Below are 14,780 nucleotides of genomic sequence, written 5' to 3' on the forward strand. Positions count from 1 at the left end.
TCTATAACACTAAATTAAAATGATAGTACTGTAGATATGACCACACTGGTAAGGTATTTATGACTAGAAAATTTCCCTCAAAACATTTAGATCAACTTGTAATGAGCCTTTGCAACCAGAAACAGAACAGTATTACGATAACTAAAATAAGACCATACCTAGCCTACTACCACAATATCATATAATTAGTATCATTACATTCTGTAGTGCACCCATTTGTACAAACAAAAACAATAATGACCAAATGGACCAACAAATCGATATCAATCTTTATTGTTAGAAATCCACGCATCAAATCTCTTCTCTCCCCCCCCCCCCCCCCCCCCCTCTTAAGTTACTTTTTTTCCCTTGACCATTTACAGGGAGGGGGTAATGGAGGATGGGTGGGAGGGTGGGAGGAAAGCGAGAGATAAGCTAGACATCATGCCTTTCCCAGCAGGCGCGGTGCACTACAGGATGGGCTGAAATGAAGGTTGAGGCGGGCAGAGATACATAAAGTGCTTTTGTCAACAAGTTGTTTTTTTATTTTTTAATAGAAAAAGAACCAAAACAAAGGGGTCGAAGGTGGTGGGAGACATTAAGTGTGGGAGGGTCAAGGGTCATAACAAGGCGAGTGCATGTGGAGCAAGAGGGGGGTTGGGGGTGGGGAACTGGGCAATGGAGAGGAAGAGTTGTGGGGTAATTCATCTTTGAAAAAATAAAAATAAAAAAAGCGTTCCAATGGAGAATAGAAAGTTGTGTGTGTGTTGCATCGTTCAACCCAGGATGAGGCTGGACTTGCCACCGGGAGGGTTTCTCCGCCCTCCGTTTGCTGCCCCCGGATTGGCGTTGGCACCTCCCGACGGGGCGGGGGGCTGTGGTCTCTCCTTCTGCTCCTCACTCTCCCCCTCAGCATCATCAGGACAGTCTGCAGAAACACACACGCACACGTGGGCACGAGATGAGTAAAGGTCTACAGTGGCGTGGTCCTTCGTGGACATGCAGTACCTAGAACTGTAAATCTAGTTTTAAGGAGCACAAAAACTGGGTACGATGACCTCATTCGGATATGGGACAGGATAGTCTAGATCAGGTCTGTCAAACTAATTTTGGTTCAGGGGCCACATACAGCCCATCTGATCTCAAGTGGGCCGGACCAGTAAAATAATGGCAAAATAACCTGTCAACTCCAAATCTTTAGCTTTGTTTTTCAGTACTACGCTTTATCATTCAGCCTACATTTGTAGCCTACATAATCACGGATCACAAGGAATCTATATTATCTAACACATTTATTCACAGATATGCCAATGGAAATGAAATAAAATGCATTTCACTTTCATTAACTAGTTTTTACATCTGACCACCTGAACCAACTCACCAGACTAAACAAACTTAAGTGGGAGCTACCTCTGTCAATAAATAATTCTCAGTCCAATTTTCCTGGAAAACTCTGCACTGTCCACTTTTTGACAGACATTTTGGTAATGGGGGTGTCACCCTTGATCACTTATTAATAGTGGTGAAGCAAGACTGCTATTTAGCATGTTACCATGTTGCTAAAATGTGCTGTTTATTTCCTGATCTCTTACTATGTCAGTGCCCTCTGCTGGACAAGTGTGGAATTCCTTCCTTTTTTAATTTTGGCTGCTCCTTAGCTGCTTGAGTGAGCATTTTGGTTATTTCTTTAAAAAATCATAACTCCTCACAGGAATGGACTAGAGACTTTTCATTGACACTCAGAAATTGATGCTCTACAAGTCTGGAGCTTAAATCATCTCACTGTTCCAACCCACGGGCCGTATGTTTGACACTCCTGGTCTAGAGGTTGTTTGGCTCCCAAGTATAAGGTTATGAGTTCAAACCCCAATGCTTGCACTCTTCCCAAATGCCTCTTTCAACAAGATGGGCCAACCCCTACCTGCTCCTTAATGACATGCATCTAAAACTTTTTTTTTGGTACTGCAAGTCGCTTTGGATAAAAGTACCCAATAGTAAATAATGAAACATAAGTGAATAACTACCAGACAACATACGATTGGTTGGGTACGTTTCAACATCTCACTGCCAAGGCTCAGAAGCCCAGGAATACAGTATGTTATTTGATGAGTGACTCAGACCTGTGCATGACACCTTATTAGGTCAAAACAAACCAGGCGTAAAAAAGAAAAGAAAATTCAGAGTTCATGTTCAGAGTTCACCTAGATTTTGCATAGCCACCCCCTCCAACCCCTCCTACTTATTGTATGTTGTATGTCCTGGTATTTTATGTATGTATGTTGTACATAATTATAGTACCTAGTTGTGTAGCATCTTATCCTAGCCATCTGTGCTGTATACAGGGAATGGGTTAACCTAGCGATTGTTAGTGCTTTGCACTTGTTTCTATGAACATCCTTACTGTACCGACAGATTGTTTCACCTTCTTCTGACTAATGTACTAATTGTAAGTCGCTTTGGATAAAAGCCCTAAATGTAAGTCACAATAAGCAAGTAGGAGCACAAAATATTTGAAGTGTACAGGACACAACTGGGCTAGCTGGCCAACTTGCACACATTCCTCAAGTTAAATCAATACAGTGCAGGCGGCGCTTCCAATATCCGGTTCCCATGTAGATTAGCAAGTAGTTCTCTCTGAAAGGAAAGGAAAGTGTTCTTGATCTCCTAAAACCCTGTCCTGATTCCTCCATTATGTGCAGAGAATGCTTATGGCAACACCAGCACCTGGACCTAAATAGAGGACATGGAGGCTGGCATCAAAAGAACAGCTGTGCGACTACAGAGGAGACAGTCCATCATAACAGGGCAAACACATGACATATTGTGGGATGTTGATTTAGGGGCCTGATGAACAACCGCTTGCGTGTCTGAATGAACATTTGTACTGCATTGCAACCACCTTGGGACATTCTTTTTGTAAAATCCCAATTTTCAAGTTATGCACGAAGTGGATGGGACAGAATCAGACATGCTCCAACAGTAATAACACTGTGTGAATGATTGATGTATGATGACGTTTCAGTAGTGCAGGTGACGGCAACTCCAACACCATTTCATGTTTGTAAAATCCCCTCACTTGACAGGAATCATTAACAATGTCATAGTCACTCTACATTGTTACGAGCTCGCCCCCCCCCGCGTGGGGTCTCTGGTCGGGAGACTCTTTTTGATGAGCACCGTGTGTGTTTGGGGGGCAGACCAAAGCAGAATAACTATGACATCACCTTTCAGAAAGCAGGAAGCATACCTGCAGTGCCATGGGGGCCACCAGAATGCTATCCACTGCCATTGTCATTTAGAGATCAGGCACTAGCTTTGTTTGTGTGCCGTTGTTATCTTGGAGTGGTGCGCAAGATTGGAGGATAGGGAGGAGTGTCTTACCTTCGCTTGCCTGGTCTTTGCCATTCTCACCCTGCAACAGAAACATCAAACTGAGATAAAGGAATCACAAAGTGAGGTGCAATGCTTTAGTAGACAGCATACTTACCAGGTCTAAAATATAAGAAGCACAGTAAAAACAAACAACACGTACATCTTTATACAGCCCCACACTGATGGGCCCTACCCAAGTCCACAAACAAAGGATAACAAAGTTGTGCGAGTCAGCGCCTAAAAGTTGTGCTTGCTCTTTTTTAGGAAACTGAAGCAGGCCTACCTCCCGTCTCTGGTTCCAGACCAGCGCGGCTCCGGAGTTGTGGATGGTGGTGAGCTCTGGTTCCGGATTCTTGGGAAAGAGGAGGGGCTGCTGGCACCGTCTAAGGGGCGCAGAGGGCTCACCGCACAGGGTGCCCTGAGGGGCTCCGGCTGGGGGACACACACACACACACACACACACACACACACAAAGTCAGCAACAAGGGCACCAGAGCAATTCCAAGACTGATTCGCCACGATCACTTCCAGGCTTATCCTATGGGGGTTAGGCCAAAGTAGTAAATGAACCCCTAACGTGTCAAAAGGGAGTAAAGTCTGGTAAACACAAGACCAATCCGCTGGTTATAAATAATAGTATAATAGTGGCAAACATCCTGAAATCCAGAGACTGGACCAAGAAAATAATGTGGACGGTTTCCAGAAAGACAAGTGAAATCCGAATCACCCTCATACTCCCTCTCCCCTAGCAAGGCAGGGTATTACAGCCCAGCGTTTGGCCTGCTGCAAGAGGCTGGTGTGTACTCGCGTGTGCGTCCACATAAGGCAACAGCTGTAGTGAGCACCAGGGGAGGTGGGGGACAGACTGTCCATGACATGGGGGGGGAACAAAGCCAGACAGAGAAAGACGTAGGAGACGCCATTTTGGACGAGAGCAAGGTTGCTGCTTGTTAATGGACTTCAATGAATCAGCATTGTCTTCCACCTCGAGAGCCACTAAGCTTCAACAAAAGCTTCTTTATTGCTTTATTGATGGGACGGGATTGGACTTAATGGACAGCCATGAGACAACAGTTGATGTGAAATCACAACAGACAGCAGGTCAACTAAACTTATAGAAGCACAGTAGCTCCATGATAACACAAACCCCTCGTTTCCTAAACCCTACAGAGGCCTAGGCAACAAAGCTTGGGTTTGGGCAGGAGGCCTTGCAGCTCCCCTTCCTCCACCCCCTCCCTCATCTAAGTGGACAAGCTGCCAAACAGACTTGAATGTTGGCCTACAGGTCTGAGATTAAACATCAGCATGACGGGGGTCATGGTCTGGTATTACTTGACCGAAGAAAAAAAAAAGTGCGACCAAGGGAGATAGCCGTTATCAGGAAACCTCTCTCTTCTTCTTCTTCTTCTTTCTCCCCACCCCCCTCCCCGCCCCCGAGGCATGAAGAGCTAGGTTTTGTGCTTGGATGAGAAAAAAGGTGCCACAAAGCATTTTCGAGAAGAGTCATTCGCTTGAATAATGGAATACTATGACACCACAATGAAACGTTGGGAAGCGAATTTACAGGGTTTAGCTGGAAAGTAACCCTGTGTTAATTTAATTCAATATATTGAGGAAAATGCATGAGAAAGACACAGGTTTTATTTTACAGGAAGTGAGTGTTCCATCTGGGATATTCATCACCCCAACCCCAATTTTCCCCAGAACAGTTTCCATTATGACAAGAGAAATAAATGTTTAACTTAGGTTCCTCAGCAATGGAAGTACTGCAAATCTGTCGTCTACCCTGAACTTACTCAAGGTAAGTGCTTGTGTAACTATTTACGGGTGCAATCTACATTCTGGGAAATTGCTTGCTACTACAGATGCTCCGAGCAGCATTTTTGGGCCCAATCAACAAAATCATGATCTGCCGATTGCCGATCACAGAATGGCAGGGGAATGGCAATCTTCATATCTTTTATCTAAAATATGGATAGGTGGCAAGCACCAGTTTCTGTTCCAATATACTTTATTTTCTCTTTGGATCCCCCATGAAACATGCCGCTAAATGCGTTCACCAAAACCTCCCCAGAATATGACTGTCATATATGGTACTGAAATGTACCTGCGAGCATACTGCTGTATATGTGGTACTGAAATGTGCCTGGGTGCATACTGCTGTACTGTATATATGGTACTGAAATGTGCCTGCGTGCATACTGTTGTACGGTAAAGCGCGCGGCACATGGGATACTTATCCGGGTGTACACGAGTTATGCAAGTTGTCAGTTAACGACACTGAACGTAAAACTGCCTCCTTTACCATCTTTACAATGACCCCCACAATGAAATCCTGGCAGCGTAGCACAATGTTGTAGACGGGAGAACTCATGTGCCACTGGTTCGTGCAAGTAATTTACGTCACGTGATCTGACTTTTTGATCTGCACTTTTGGGGTTCTCCGTTCAAGCTATTTTTAGTCAATATCTGCCGATCACGATCGGCGTCTGATCAATCGGAGCATCTCTACTTGCTACAAAAGTACCTCATGGGCCTCATCCACCTAGGACAGTTGGATGGGAGAACTGAAAGTCAAATTCCACATTTCACTTCTCCACACCCAGCTAGCGTTTAGAACCAAGATGGCCGCTAGGTGACTAAGGGCTATTGGCTCCTCCTAATACTGCAAATTAGTTTAATGCCTCTTCCTTTTCCTGGACATTAGCACAAGTTCTGGCCTTCTCTTGAATCACTTGAAGAATCAGCTAGCCTAATCAAACATGACACATAAATAATGTAGAAATGCACACATGGTAATACTCAGTGGTGGCTGGTGATAAAAATTGTTGGTGGGGCGCAGTAATAGAAAATAAATAATTTGTTAGATTTGATTTCCTGTATTCTGGTGCATTTTGGAGATGGCCACTACCTATTACCTACTATTCATTCAGATTCATAGCCTACATCCTGCCATGCAGGGCCTGGGCAAGCTTACCCATTGTTGTTATTATGATATTGAAGCAAATCATGATCACTGTCCTATAGCGTCCATTTTTGTGTCTCAATGGCTATTTCAAATGCAGTTAGAAATATGGGACAGTTGCTTTATTTTGTTTATATTTTACAGGCCGAAAGACTAAATTAATATGGAACTTACTTGCTCCTTTTAAGTATAACATTGCTTGGGGAGTCCAATTCCTCCACTGAAATGGGTGGAAAGTGCTTTTACAACTCTGCTAGTTAGCGATCTCTCTCTTCTCTGCTGTAGTTGTGTTGCGCAAGTGTTGCTGCGGGAGGTAGCCTATTTGATTGACTCACTGAATTGTCCAATCGTGTGGTGATAAAAAAAACAGAAAAGCCATACCATTGGCCAGGGGCACACACTGGTGCGCCCCGATGGCGATTTTTTTTGCGCCAATGAAAAGCCGTCTCTGCTTGATAGACAGCAAAAAGGTTGTGAGCTTACGTTGACTTCAACTTGGCCGGCGCCCCTGACCTGAAGGAGGGCTTTATTTAGAATGACCAATAACTAGCCTAGCCCAAGACGTTCAGACGCATTTAAATGGTTGCTGGCAGTTGCAAGTAGGGTCTATCACATAATTAAACGAGGATAAAAGCTATGTATTTTTGTTGATTTATTTCGTATGTATAATAGTTTATTCAAAGTTGGCAGATATATTCAAGTGAATACTTCACGGAGGGGCGGCGCCCTAGCGCCCTCTTTTGACCAGCCGCCACTGGTAATACTGATAACCATGGAAGGAATTGGGTGTGGTCAAAATAAATCGGGGCCCGTTTCCTAGGCAGAACTTTATTTTGTGGGGCTGCATTTGTTGTCGGGCTGTCATTTCGCATTCATGGCACCTCTACTCTGGCAATGGAACCTTAAAAACATTAATCATTTTTCGTTCCTCAAACCAGCACAGCACTCTTTGTTTTGTGGATTTAACCCATTGGATTATGTGTTGTGAATTTCTCTCATTGGATCTATAAATGTACATTTAATATGCCTCCCTTTACTAATAGAGGGGCCCAAGCTTTCAATCATTAAACTACTGCATTACACTATAATACTGGATTTGCATGTTCATCCAGGTAGAGTTAAGCTAGACAACCTTAAAACCAGGTTGGACTCCCCAGAACCAACATACTGTTTAAGCTCGGTAAATAGAAAAGAAGAAGATGTAACTTACTGGGTGGGTTGTTCCTTCGATGGGCGTGGGGGTCATCAGGCTCAGCAAAGATGTTGGAAGCCATCTTGTTCTTGCGGGGGGTGGACTCGTCATCCATGCCGAATGAGATGTTTGAGGCCCCGCCCGGTGGTCGCAGTACCCTGGTGGATGACAAGAGGACAGATTGTATTGGTCACACACACACACACACACACACACACACACACACACACACACACACACACACACACACACACACACACACACACACACACACACACACACACACACACACACACACACGGAATGAGATGAACTTTATAGTTAGCATGGTAGAACAGACAATATAGGTCACCCAATAATTACTCTCTAGAACATGGATTGCCTGTATTCACCCATTAAACAGCAGGAGCCAACAGTAATTCCTGACAATGATGGCTTCACAAAGGGGAGTTGATAGTAAGTATGGGGGCGAGGTTCTCCTCCATTAATAAGAGACTGTGGAGGGCGGAGGACAGATACGGATGTGTTAGTGGAGCCACCAGCTGACACAAACGGCAGCTGTCGGAGGGCCGTCGGCGGGCAGATGGATTCCACAATCCAGCCCTACAGTGGGGCGAGGTGATAACATAAACTCTATGCATAATTATTATTAGCCCCTAAATTGTCAATCGTTTGCATGCTAGTGGTTGTGACACCGAGCTTACGGTAATATCTAAACTAGAATTCACCTCCCAGCCAGGGATGAGATCATGGTTTCCGCGAGGAAAAGATTTTTAGCTGCCGGGCAACCGCAGACCCCACCCTAAAATAAAGCTTGAATTTTTTTCAAATAATCATTTAGAGAAACGGAAGATAAACAGATTTTAATATCACAAATAGTCTCGCGGAGATAGGCATACATAGTAGCTACACTGTTTTAGATGCACTGATGGTTAGTCAAGAATGGGCGGCTTTGGGGGCCTTGGTTCTGCCGCTGGCCGCCAGTAGGACAGTTAGTTAAAGACTTCATTCGGTAAAGCAAAAGCAGCAAGGAAAGATTAACCGACCCTCATCACTCAGTTATAACTGAACGACATTCATCATACCCAGTGAAACCAAACTAATGGAATCACACATCTCCATATCAGGTCCGGATTAAAACCATTAGAAAGAATTAGACACTGCAAAGGCAGAGGGTAAATGTGCATGGCGACTTCAAGCAGCATCACTTTTAGTAGTTGGCCGATAGCGCACGGTTTTACATTATTCTTTAAATAAAGTTGTATTTCCCCAGTTATTAAAAGTAATATAGCCTATATGATTAATGTACATGTATGCAACTGTCACGATATAACAAAAAAAGTCGGAAGTATCGGTGTTCAATGGACAATTGACAGCGAAGCCAGCGGTAATGAGAAAGGTCTGGCCCTTTTCAGGGCGTTAGACGACAGCCCGCTGGAGTCTGGTTGAAAACAGTCCGATACGGTCAGCGTTTTACTCAGTGGCATACGATTAAAGACGGCAATATTACAATTCAGAATGCCAACCGCAAGGTAGACAGTTGGTGAGCAGCTTTCGAGTGCAATGCAGTGCAAAAAAAAGGTTAGTTTGTCTGTTCAAGTGACCCAATTAGATAAAAAGCAGAAAAGCTAGCCTCGGGATCATAGCTCAAGGCTATAGGGTAGCGAGACCAGACTGCCACCGAGATTAATTAGCAGGCCGATGGTACAGTTCAGCTAAATAAAAAATAATCCCCTGCCGGCCATCGACGGGCTAGCTATCAGAATTGTCCCAACATGATCAGAAAGCTGAAGCCAAGAGGCGTCAGCGGCCAGAGGGCTGTCCGCAGTGCTTTCTTTTGTTCGCGGAGCCTTCCCGATTCTTTACCTTGAGCTGCTTTTCGCACCGGGCTCCAGTCCTTGAAAGGTCGATGTCGTCGTCATCTTTGGGATGGAATACAGTTGCCTTTTGCAAGGACTAATAGCTAAGACTATAAAAATGTGGGTTTCGGCAATCCTTTCCGCAGAGATAAGAGGATGTAGACTCCACCCGACACTGAAAAACGCTCGAAATTGTAGGCGTTTGTCGTCCTATAGCGTCCCACAAGCCCCAGCCCACTAGCGATCCGCCCGCTCTGGTTGGACGGAACACCACGGAGCGCTTCTCTGGTTGGTAGCATGCTTCACCGATTAATGTCAACGATCAGACAGCATGAGCAACATCCTGGTGCTTAGTCAGTGTTTTAGTCATTCTTTATATTTAAAAACACATGTTAAAATATGCTCTTATCATTATGTGTTATAGGGGCTGGGTTGTCCTTAGACTTTTAAGTAAATAGCCTATATAACTTTATTTTATCAAAAATCTTTTATATGAAAAACAATAACTGCCACAAACAACCGTACAAGAAACAATAATTGGGAGTTTGGTAAAAACAGTCGATTTATTTAACCAAACGTTAACTTCAGATTAAGATTTAGACTAACATGACATTATGGCCTTGTATAACTATAAGTCAAGGTGGTAATTTTTCCTACACATTCACTACTTTATTTAAAAAAGGGGATACAAAATATTTTTTTTAGGCAGATAGACTTAATACAATAATCTGCTCTGCAATATCCAGCCCAAAAACAGATTGACTCGTTTTCTCAGATGACAGCTAAGCCTAGCCTATAGCCAAACATTCAATTAATTCCTTTCAATTCATTCTTTCCATTCATAGTCTGTATCTTCAGAACAAGCCCTACCAAGTCTAGACAAGGTTGAGTAACATTTGCCACGGCATGACATCAGCAAATAAAACCATAACTTAGACTGCATTATGTACAACAACAGCAAAGTAACATGGGTGAGAATAAAGTAAAAAAAAAAAACTATACAAAGGCAAAAAAAAAAGAGCAAAAAACTTGTAGTTGAGAATGCTGATGTCTGGCCATTCTTTTGTGACAACAGAGAGAGTTGTACATTAGCATTTTGAGCGTGTGTGTGTGTGTTGCGATTCAGGAAAGGAACCGGGTGCTGATACACGGCAGCGATTAAAGGAGACCGCCTGTCTGTTGCTGGAATACGTCAATTGTATCTTCATCTTCCATTTCCAACTGTCATTGGAAACGATAACAGAGGAGAAAACAGATGATATGGTTAAAAGCCCAACCTGCTCTGCTGATAGAAGTTTAAATGCGGCTCTAGCTCTTGGTGAGATTTCCCTTCACTCAAGGGCCTGAGAAGGCCATGTTTTAGTCTACTTTCCTCATCCAATGATGTTCTTCAACAGCATATACGTTACCCTACACCACATGGTCAGGCTTACTTGTGAAGGCGTATCCGTCTCGTTTATTGGCTGTCCATCAAACCGGAACCTGATTTGCCGGATGGCCAGTCCCTAGGACGGGTTGCAAAGACAAAATAGTTAATATCGTACATATATACAACTGTACCCAATTGTCTCTGCATGTTTTCAATGTCATTTTGAAATGGCATAAAGCAAGGATAAGGTATTTGTAGGCATATGTAGGCAAACAATTTTAAAATATATTACAGGAGAAAAAGCGCAGGGGGAGGGGGGGGTGGGGCAGGATGTGGCTGAAGAAAGTCTTGCAGCCCCATTTCTAGAGCACTCTTAAGGGTTAGACGGATGCTGTGTTCTTTGGGAACAATTCACTAAGTTAAGCCTAGACTGGACAGACCCTGAACACACAGACCCTATTATCAAGAGCTAAAGCTTTGTTTGCTGTCACATACGGCTGTTTTAAGTGGACCATAATATGATGATGATAATAATAATAATAATATTGATTATGACGTATCGTAGGATGACATTTGTGGAATAAAAATATCAGGTTTTGATTTGTTTTAAATATGTGGGATGGATTCAATAAAGCATTTAACAATTGCTTTTGCTTGTTCATTGAATATAAAATTCATTTTAGTAAATCATTCAAGTATTCTGGTATATTTTAATTTCCTACTATATATTGCCAGCATCATATTGAAAGTACCGGTATATGTTTTCATATATTCTGACGCATCCACATCGACCAGCTCCATATATGCAGTAGCAGCACAGCAAACGGCACAGAGTGTGGGGTTGAGTGAGGCTGGATCAATGACCTACAGGATGGAGGCTTGCACAGCTCTCTGGATTAGACCCCAGGATTAAGATGTTAGTTCATAATGTTACGGTCATAATGTTACGGTTCACATGATTATAATCGGTGTCTCTGCCAAATGTTTATTTTATGGCCAGGCCATGTGGTTATTAGTCTGTGATTTTTATTATATATTGATAGAATGAGTATATATAGATTAATTAGGTTATATCCATCAATGTGCAGTACTAAGGTGGACTGGGGGCTTTCTGTGTAGTTGGATATTTTTGTATATTGATATGATATTTTTTGGCCTTTTTCTAGTGATCCAAAATCCAGAGTGGTGTGTGTATTTCTTCTTCTTTGCATGCTCTTGAATAGCTCTACGGCTGTGATCTCATTCAAACGTTGCAGTGTTCAACCGCCTTTTTTGTTTTTTATCAACCCAAGTACCCCCATATGTTCAAAACCATGTTCTATTTGGAAAGATGCAGTAAAGTATTTTATTAAATGTGTATGTAATCCAGGGAAAATAAGAATTATGTTTACGTTAACTAAGCTCTTTAAATCTATATAGGGAGTGGGACCCTTCCCCGGAGCTCGCCATGTTGCACCGTCATGTTTCCAAAGTAGCCCAGAACGAACAAGCGTCAAGTTTTTGTTTTATTTTTAATCATAATTGCTGTCTTACTTGTAAACTATGACCTACGTTTTACAGATTAAATAATTAAATGTAATTAAAATATCTATCAAGAAACCTCATCACAAGACACTTGGCTACCCGATGCTATCGTAGACAATGACATCATTTTGGAAGAACCTACTTATAAGCCAGTAACAGGCCATTGTAGCTTCTCCTACATCGTTGGAAAAGGAGGGATGCGAGGAGGTGAGGGGGCTAATCAGTTGATTGCAATCTGCTACCTAACCGCTAGATACCACTAAATCCTACACACTCCATATTTACGTGGGTTTTATTTCCATTGAGAGCACTCCCACAGTTGTGCCATAACTTCAAGCACTGCTTGAAAACGTAGCCATATGAACTGTGGCTGAGGGCTGTGAACACATCATTTTTGGTTCTTTGCATGGCAAATCTCATTTTAAGTGGCTGCATGCTGTGTGCACCAAATTGTATCAGTAGTTAACATGTTTTTTTACAGCACTTGTGTGCAATACCTTTCTAAAAAGTTGATGCTAGCATTCGCCATCCATCATTGTGGCCTGCAGATTTTGGGCTTTTGGGCTTCCTAACCGGAGTCAATCTAGGGGTGTTGTACAGTTTTAATACTGCTAAATGTATTAGGAAACAAGAAAATAAATATTTTAAGCGCGTAATGGGAAGGATTGAAAATCTCAATTACATTGTTCCTTCTAATCTAACTGGCTTTGCAATTGTGACGCAACTAGAGTAGCTCAGCTTGCTGGGTGCTGGGAGGGGTTAAGAGAGTGTCGATAAAAAGATTATTGTAAGGTATGGGCTGGCCGGCATTTTGTATTTTAAGAAAATATCAGCAATGGGTTGTGATTTTATTGATAAGATTATTGAAATCCCCATCCTTTGACTACAGATATGTCCAGGTTATTTTAAGCTACCAGCCAGTTGAAATGTTACAAATAGCGACTTTAACTTGTTCCAGAAGGTAGCCCAATCATTGCAGCTTATTGCACGATATACTTCATTGTTACTTGTATATATTGTTTCCATTGAACTCACCAATGGTTGATTGAGCCCATTTGGCCACAGTTATGTGATTTATATTTTTTATAATGATATTGTTACCCATGTTTAAAGTAAAAAAAAAAAAAATGAAACTGACTGATGGTTTTGTCTCAAGAATATAATTTGCCAGGATGACCTTGTGTTAACTCATTTCACATTGCTAAATAGGATACGCAAGGGCACTGCCTGAGTAATTAATCTATGTCACTTCTGTCATTTCCAATCACCCATTATGTATTTCTAGTATAGGGAAATGTGTAGCAGTTTTACCTGTCTCTCGCAGTAGGCTTTCATGAGTTTGCTGAGGGGGGTGTGCCTTTTAATCTTGAACTGAACCACAGAGCCATCCTGTCCTGCTACCTTCAGGTTGATATGCTCGCTGCTTTCCGTTTTCACTCCTTCCTAAAAAAAAAAAGAGGGAAGGGGGGAATGCATCAGAGATTAATCATAAAACATGCAAGGGATTATTGACTCAGAAAGCCAATGCTGCCAACTGTAGAGTAAAGGCAGGCCGATGTAGAAGATAACTTATGGTTTTGTCATAATGGCGTCCAGACATGAATTGTCATTCCACCATTCAATTGAATGAATGCAGGTGTGACACTTTAAGGAGCACAGATGATTTCACAAAATAATCACAGTCATAATGAAATTAACCTCACTGGCCGAAATACATTGTCTGAATAAGAGAAGATGCACTTAATTAATCCCAGAGGAGAAGTCAGGTATACTGCTTACAGCATGCATACATAACTCATCCATTAATGTTTTTGGTAACTTTCTTATTTTACCAAAGGAAACGACTTGTGGAGCCCATAAATAATGAAGGAGAATTCAAAGTAACTTTCGGAATGTTATAATCAACAAAACAAGATTGGGCTAACAGTCGGGAGACTAGACAACTAAGAGACAACGACTGGGTTAATAGCCGCCATTCATTCATTAATTTATTTATTGGAGATTTGATGTTTATGGTAAAGCAACACCACTGAGCGCATTGGTTTGCGGTCTGTAATCAAATGGATCAATATACGCGCCTATAAATGCGCGTTCACAATCCTTCCGGTGTATTCAAGTAGTAGTTGATTTTTTTTTTCTGTCCACAACTTCAAATAAGGCATTTTAAGAATAAGACGTCAACTTTTATTTTAGACCATAACCTGATGATACAGGCAAATATGTAGAACATTGGACGCAATATTTAGAAACTCACCTTAGGTTTTTCATCAGCCATGGTTACTCTTTTTGCGCTTCTCTACGCTGCAACACAAAGAATACGGGTACGCGCACGTGCTCGCTACCGCTTAAATTATTATACAAGCGTGCGCGTCCATGCGTCCATGCGCGTCCACTGTCTTCGTATGTGAATGGCTACATCAGTCACGTGGTACAATGCGCAGTCTATTTGTGGGCGGGATTGACCGGATGCGCGGCAAAGAAGCTTTCAATAGCACGTGCACGCGCATTTCGTTTTTCTCC

General features: G+C 42.4%; 2 protein-coding genes across 2 annotated transcripts; both read right to left on the reverse strand.

The window, feature by feature from the left end:
* Positions 1–332: 332 nt before the first annotated feature.
* Positions 333–9,587, reverse strand: jpt1b (Jupiter microtubule associated homolog 1b). The gene is made up of 5 exons (XM_084488577.1): positions 9,375–9,587; positions 7,527–7,666; positions 3,635–3,783; positions 3,361–3,391; positions 333–907 (listed from the first exon to the last, which is right to left on the reverse strand). The coding sequence occupies exons 1-5, from the start codon at positions 9,428–9,430 to the stop codon at positions 756–758; spliced, it is 528 nt and encodes a 175-aa protein (XP_084344703.1). The 5' UTR covers positions 9,431–9,587; the 3' UTR covers positions 333–755.
* A 335-nt stretch (positions 9,588–9,922) lies between these two features.
* LOC311382549 (small ubiquitin-related modifier 2-like) lies at positions 9,923–14,595 on the reverse strand. Its single transcript, XM_084488524.1, has 4 exons — positions 14,515–14,595; positions 13,572–13,703; positions 10,801–10,872; positions 9,923–10,588 (listed from the first exon to the last, which is right to left on the reverse strand). Exons 1-4 carry the CDS (start codon positions 14,533–14,535, stop codon positions 10,526–10,528), a joined length of 288 nt encoding a protein of 95 aa, XP_084344650.1. The 5' UTR covers positions 14,536–14,595; the 3' UTR covers positions 9,923–10,525.
* Between the last annotated feature and the right edge of the window lie 185 nt (positions 14,596–14,780).

The sequence above is a fragment of the Micromesistius poutassou genome (assembly GCF_964030765.1).
Source record: "Micromesistius poutassou genome assembly, chromosome: 1".
Classification (NCBI taxonomy): Eukaryota; Metazoa; Chordata; class Actinopteri; order Gadiformes; family Gadidae; genus Micromesistius; species Micromesistius poutassou.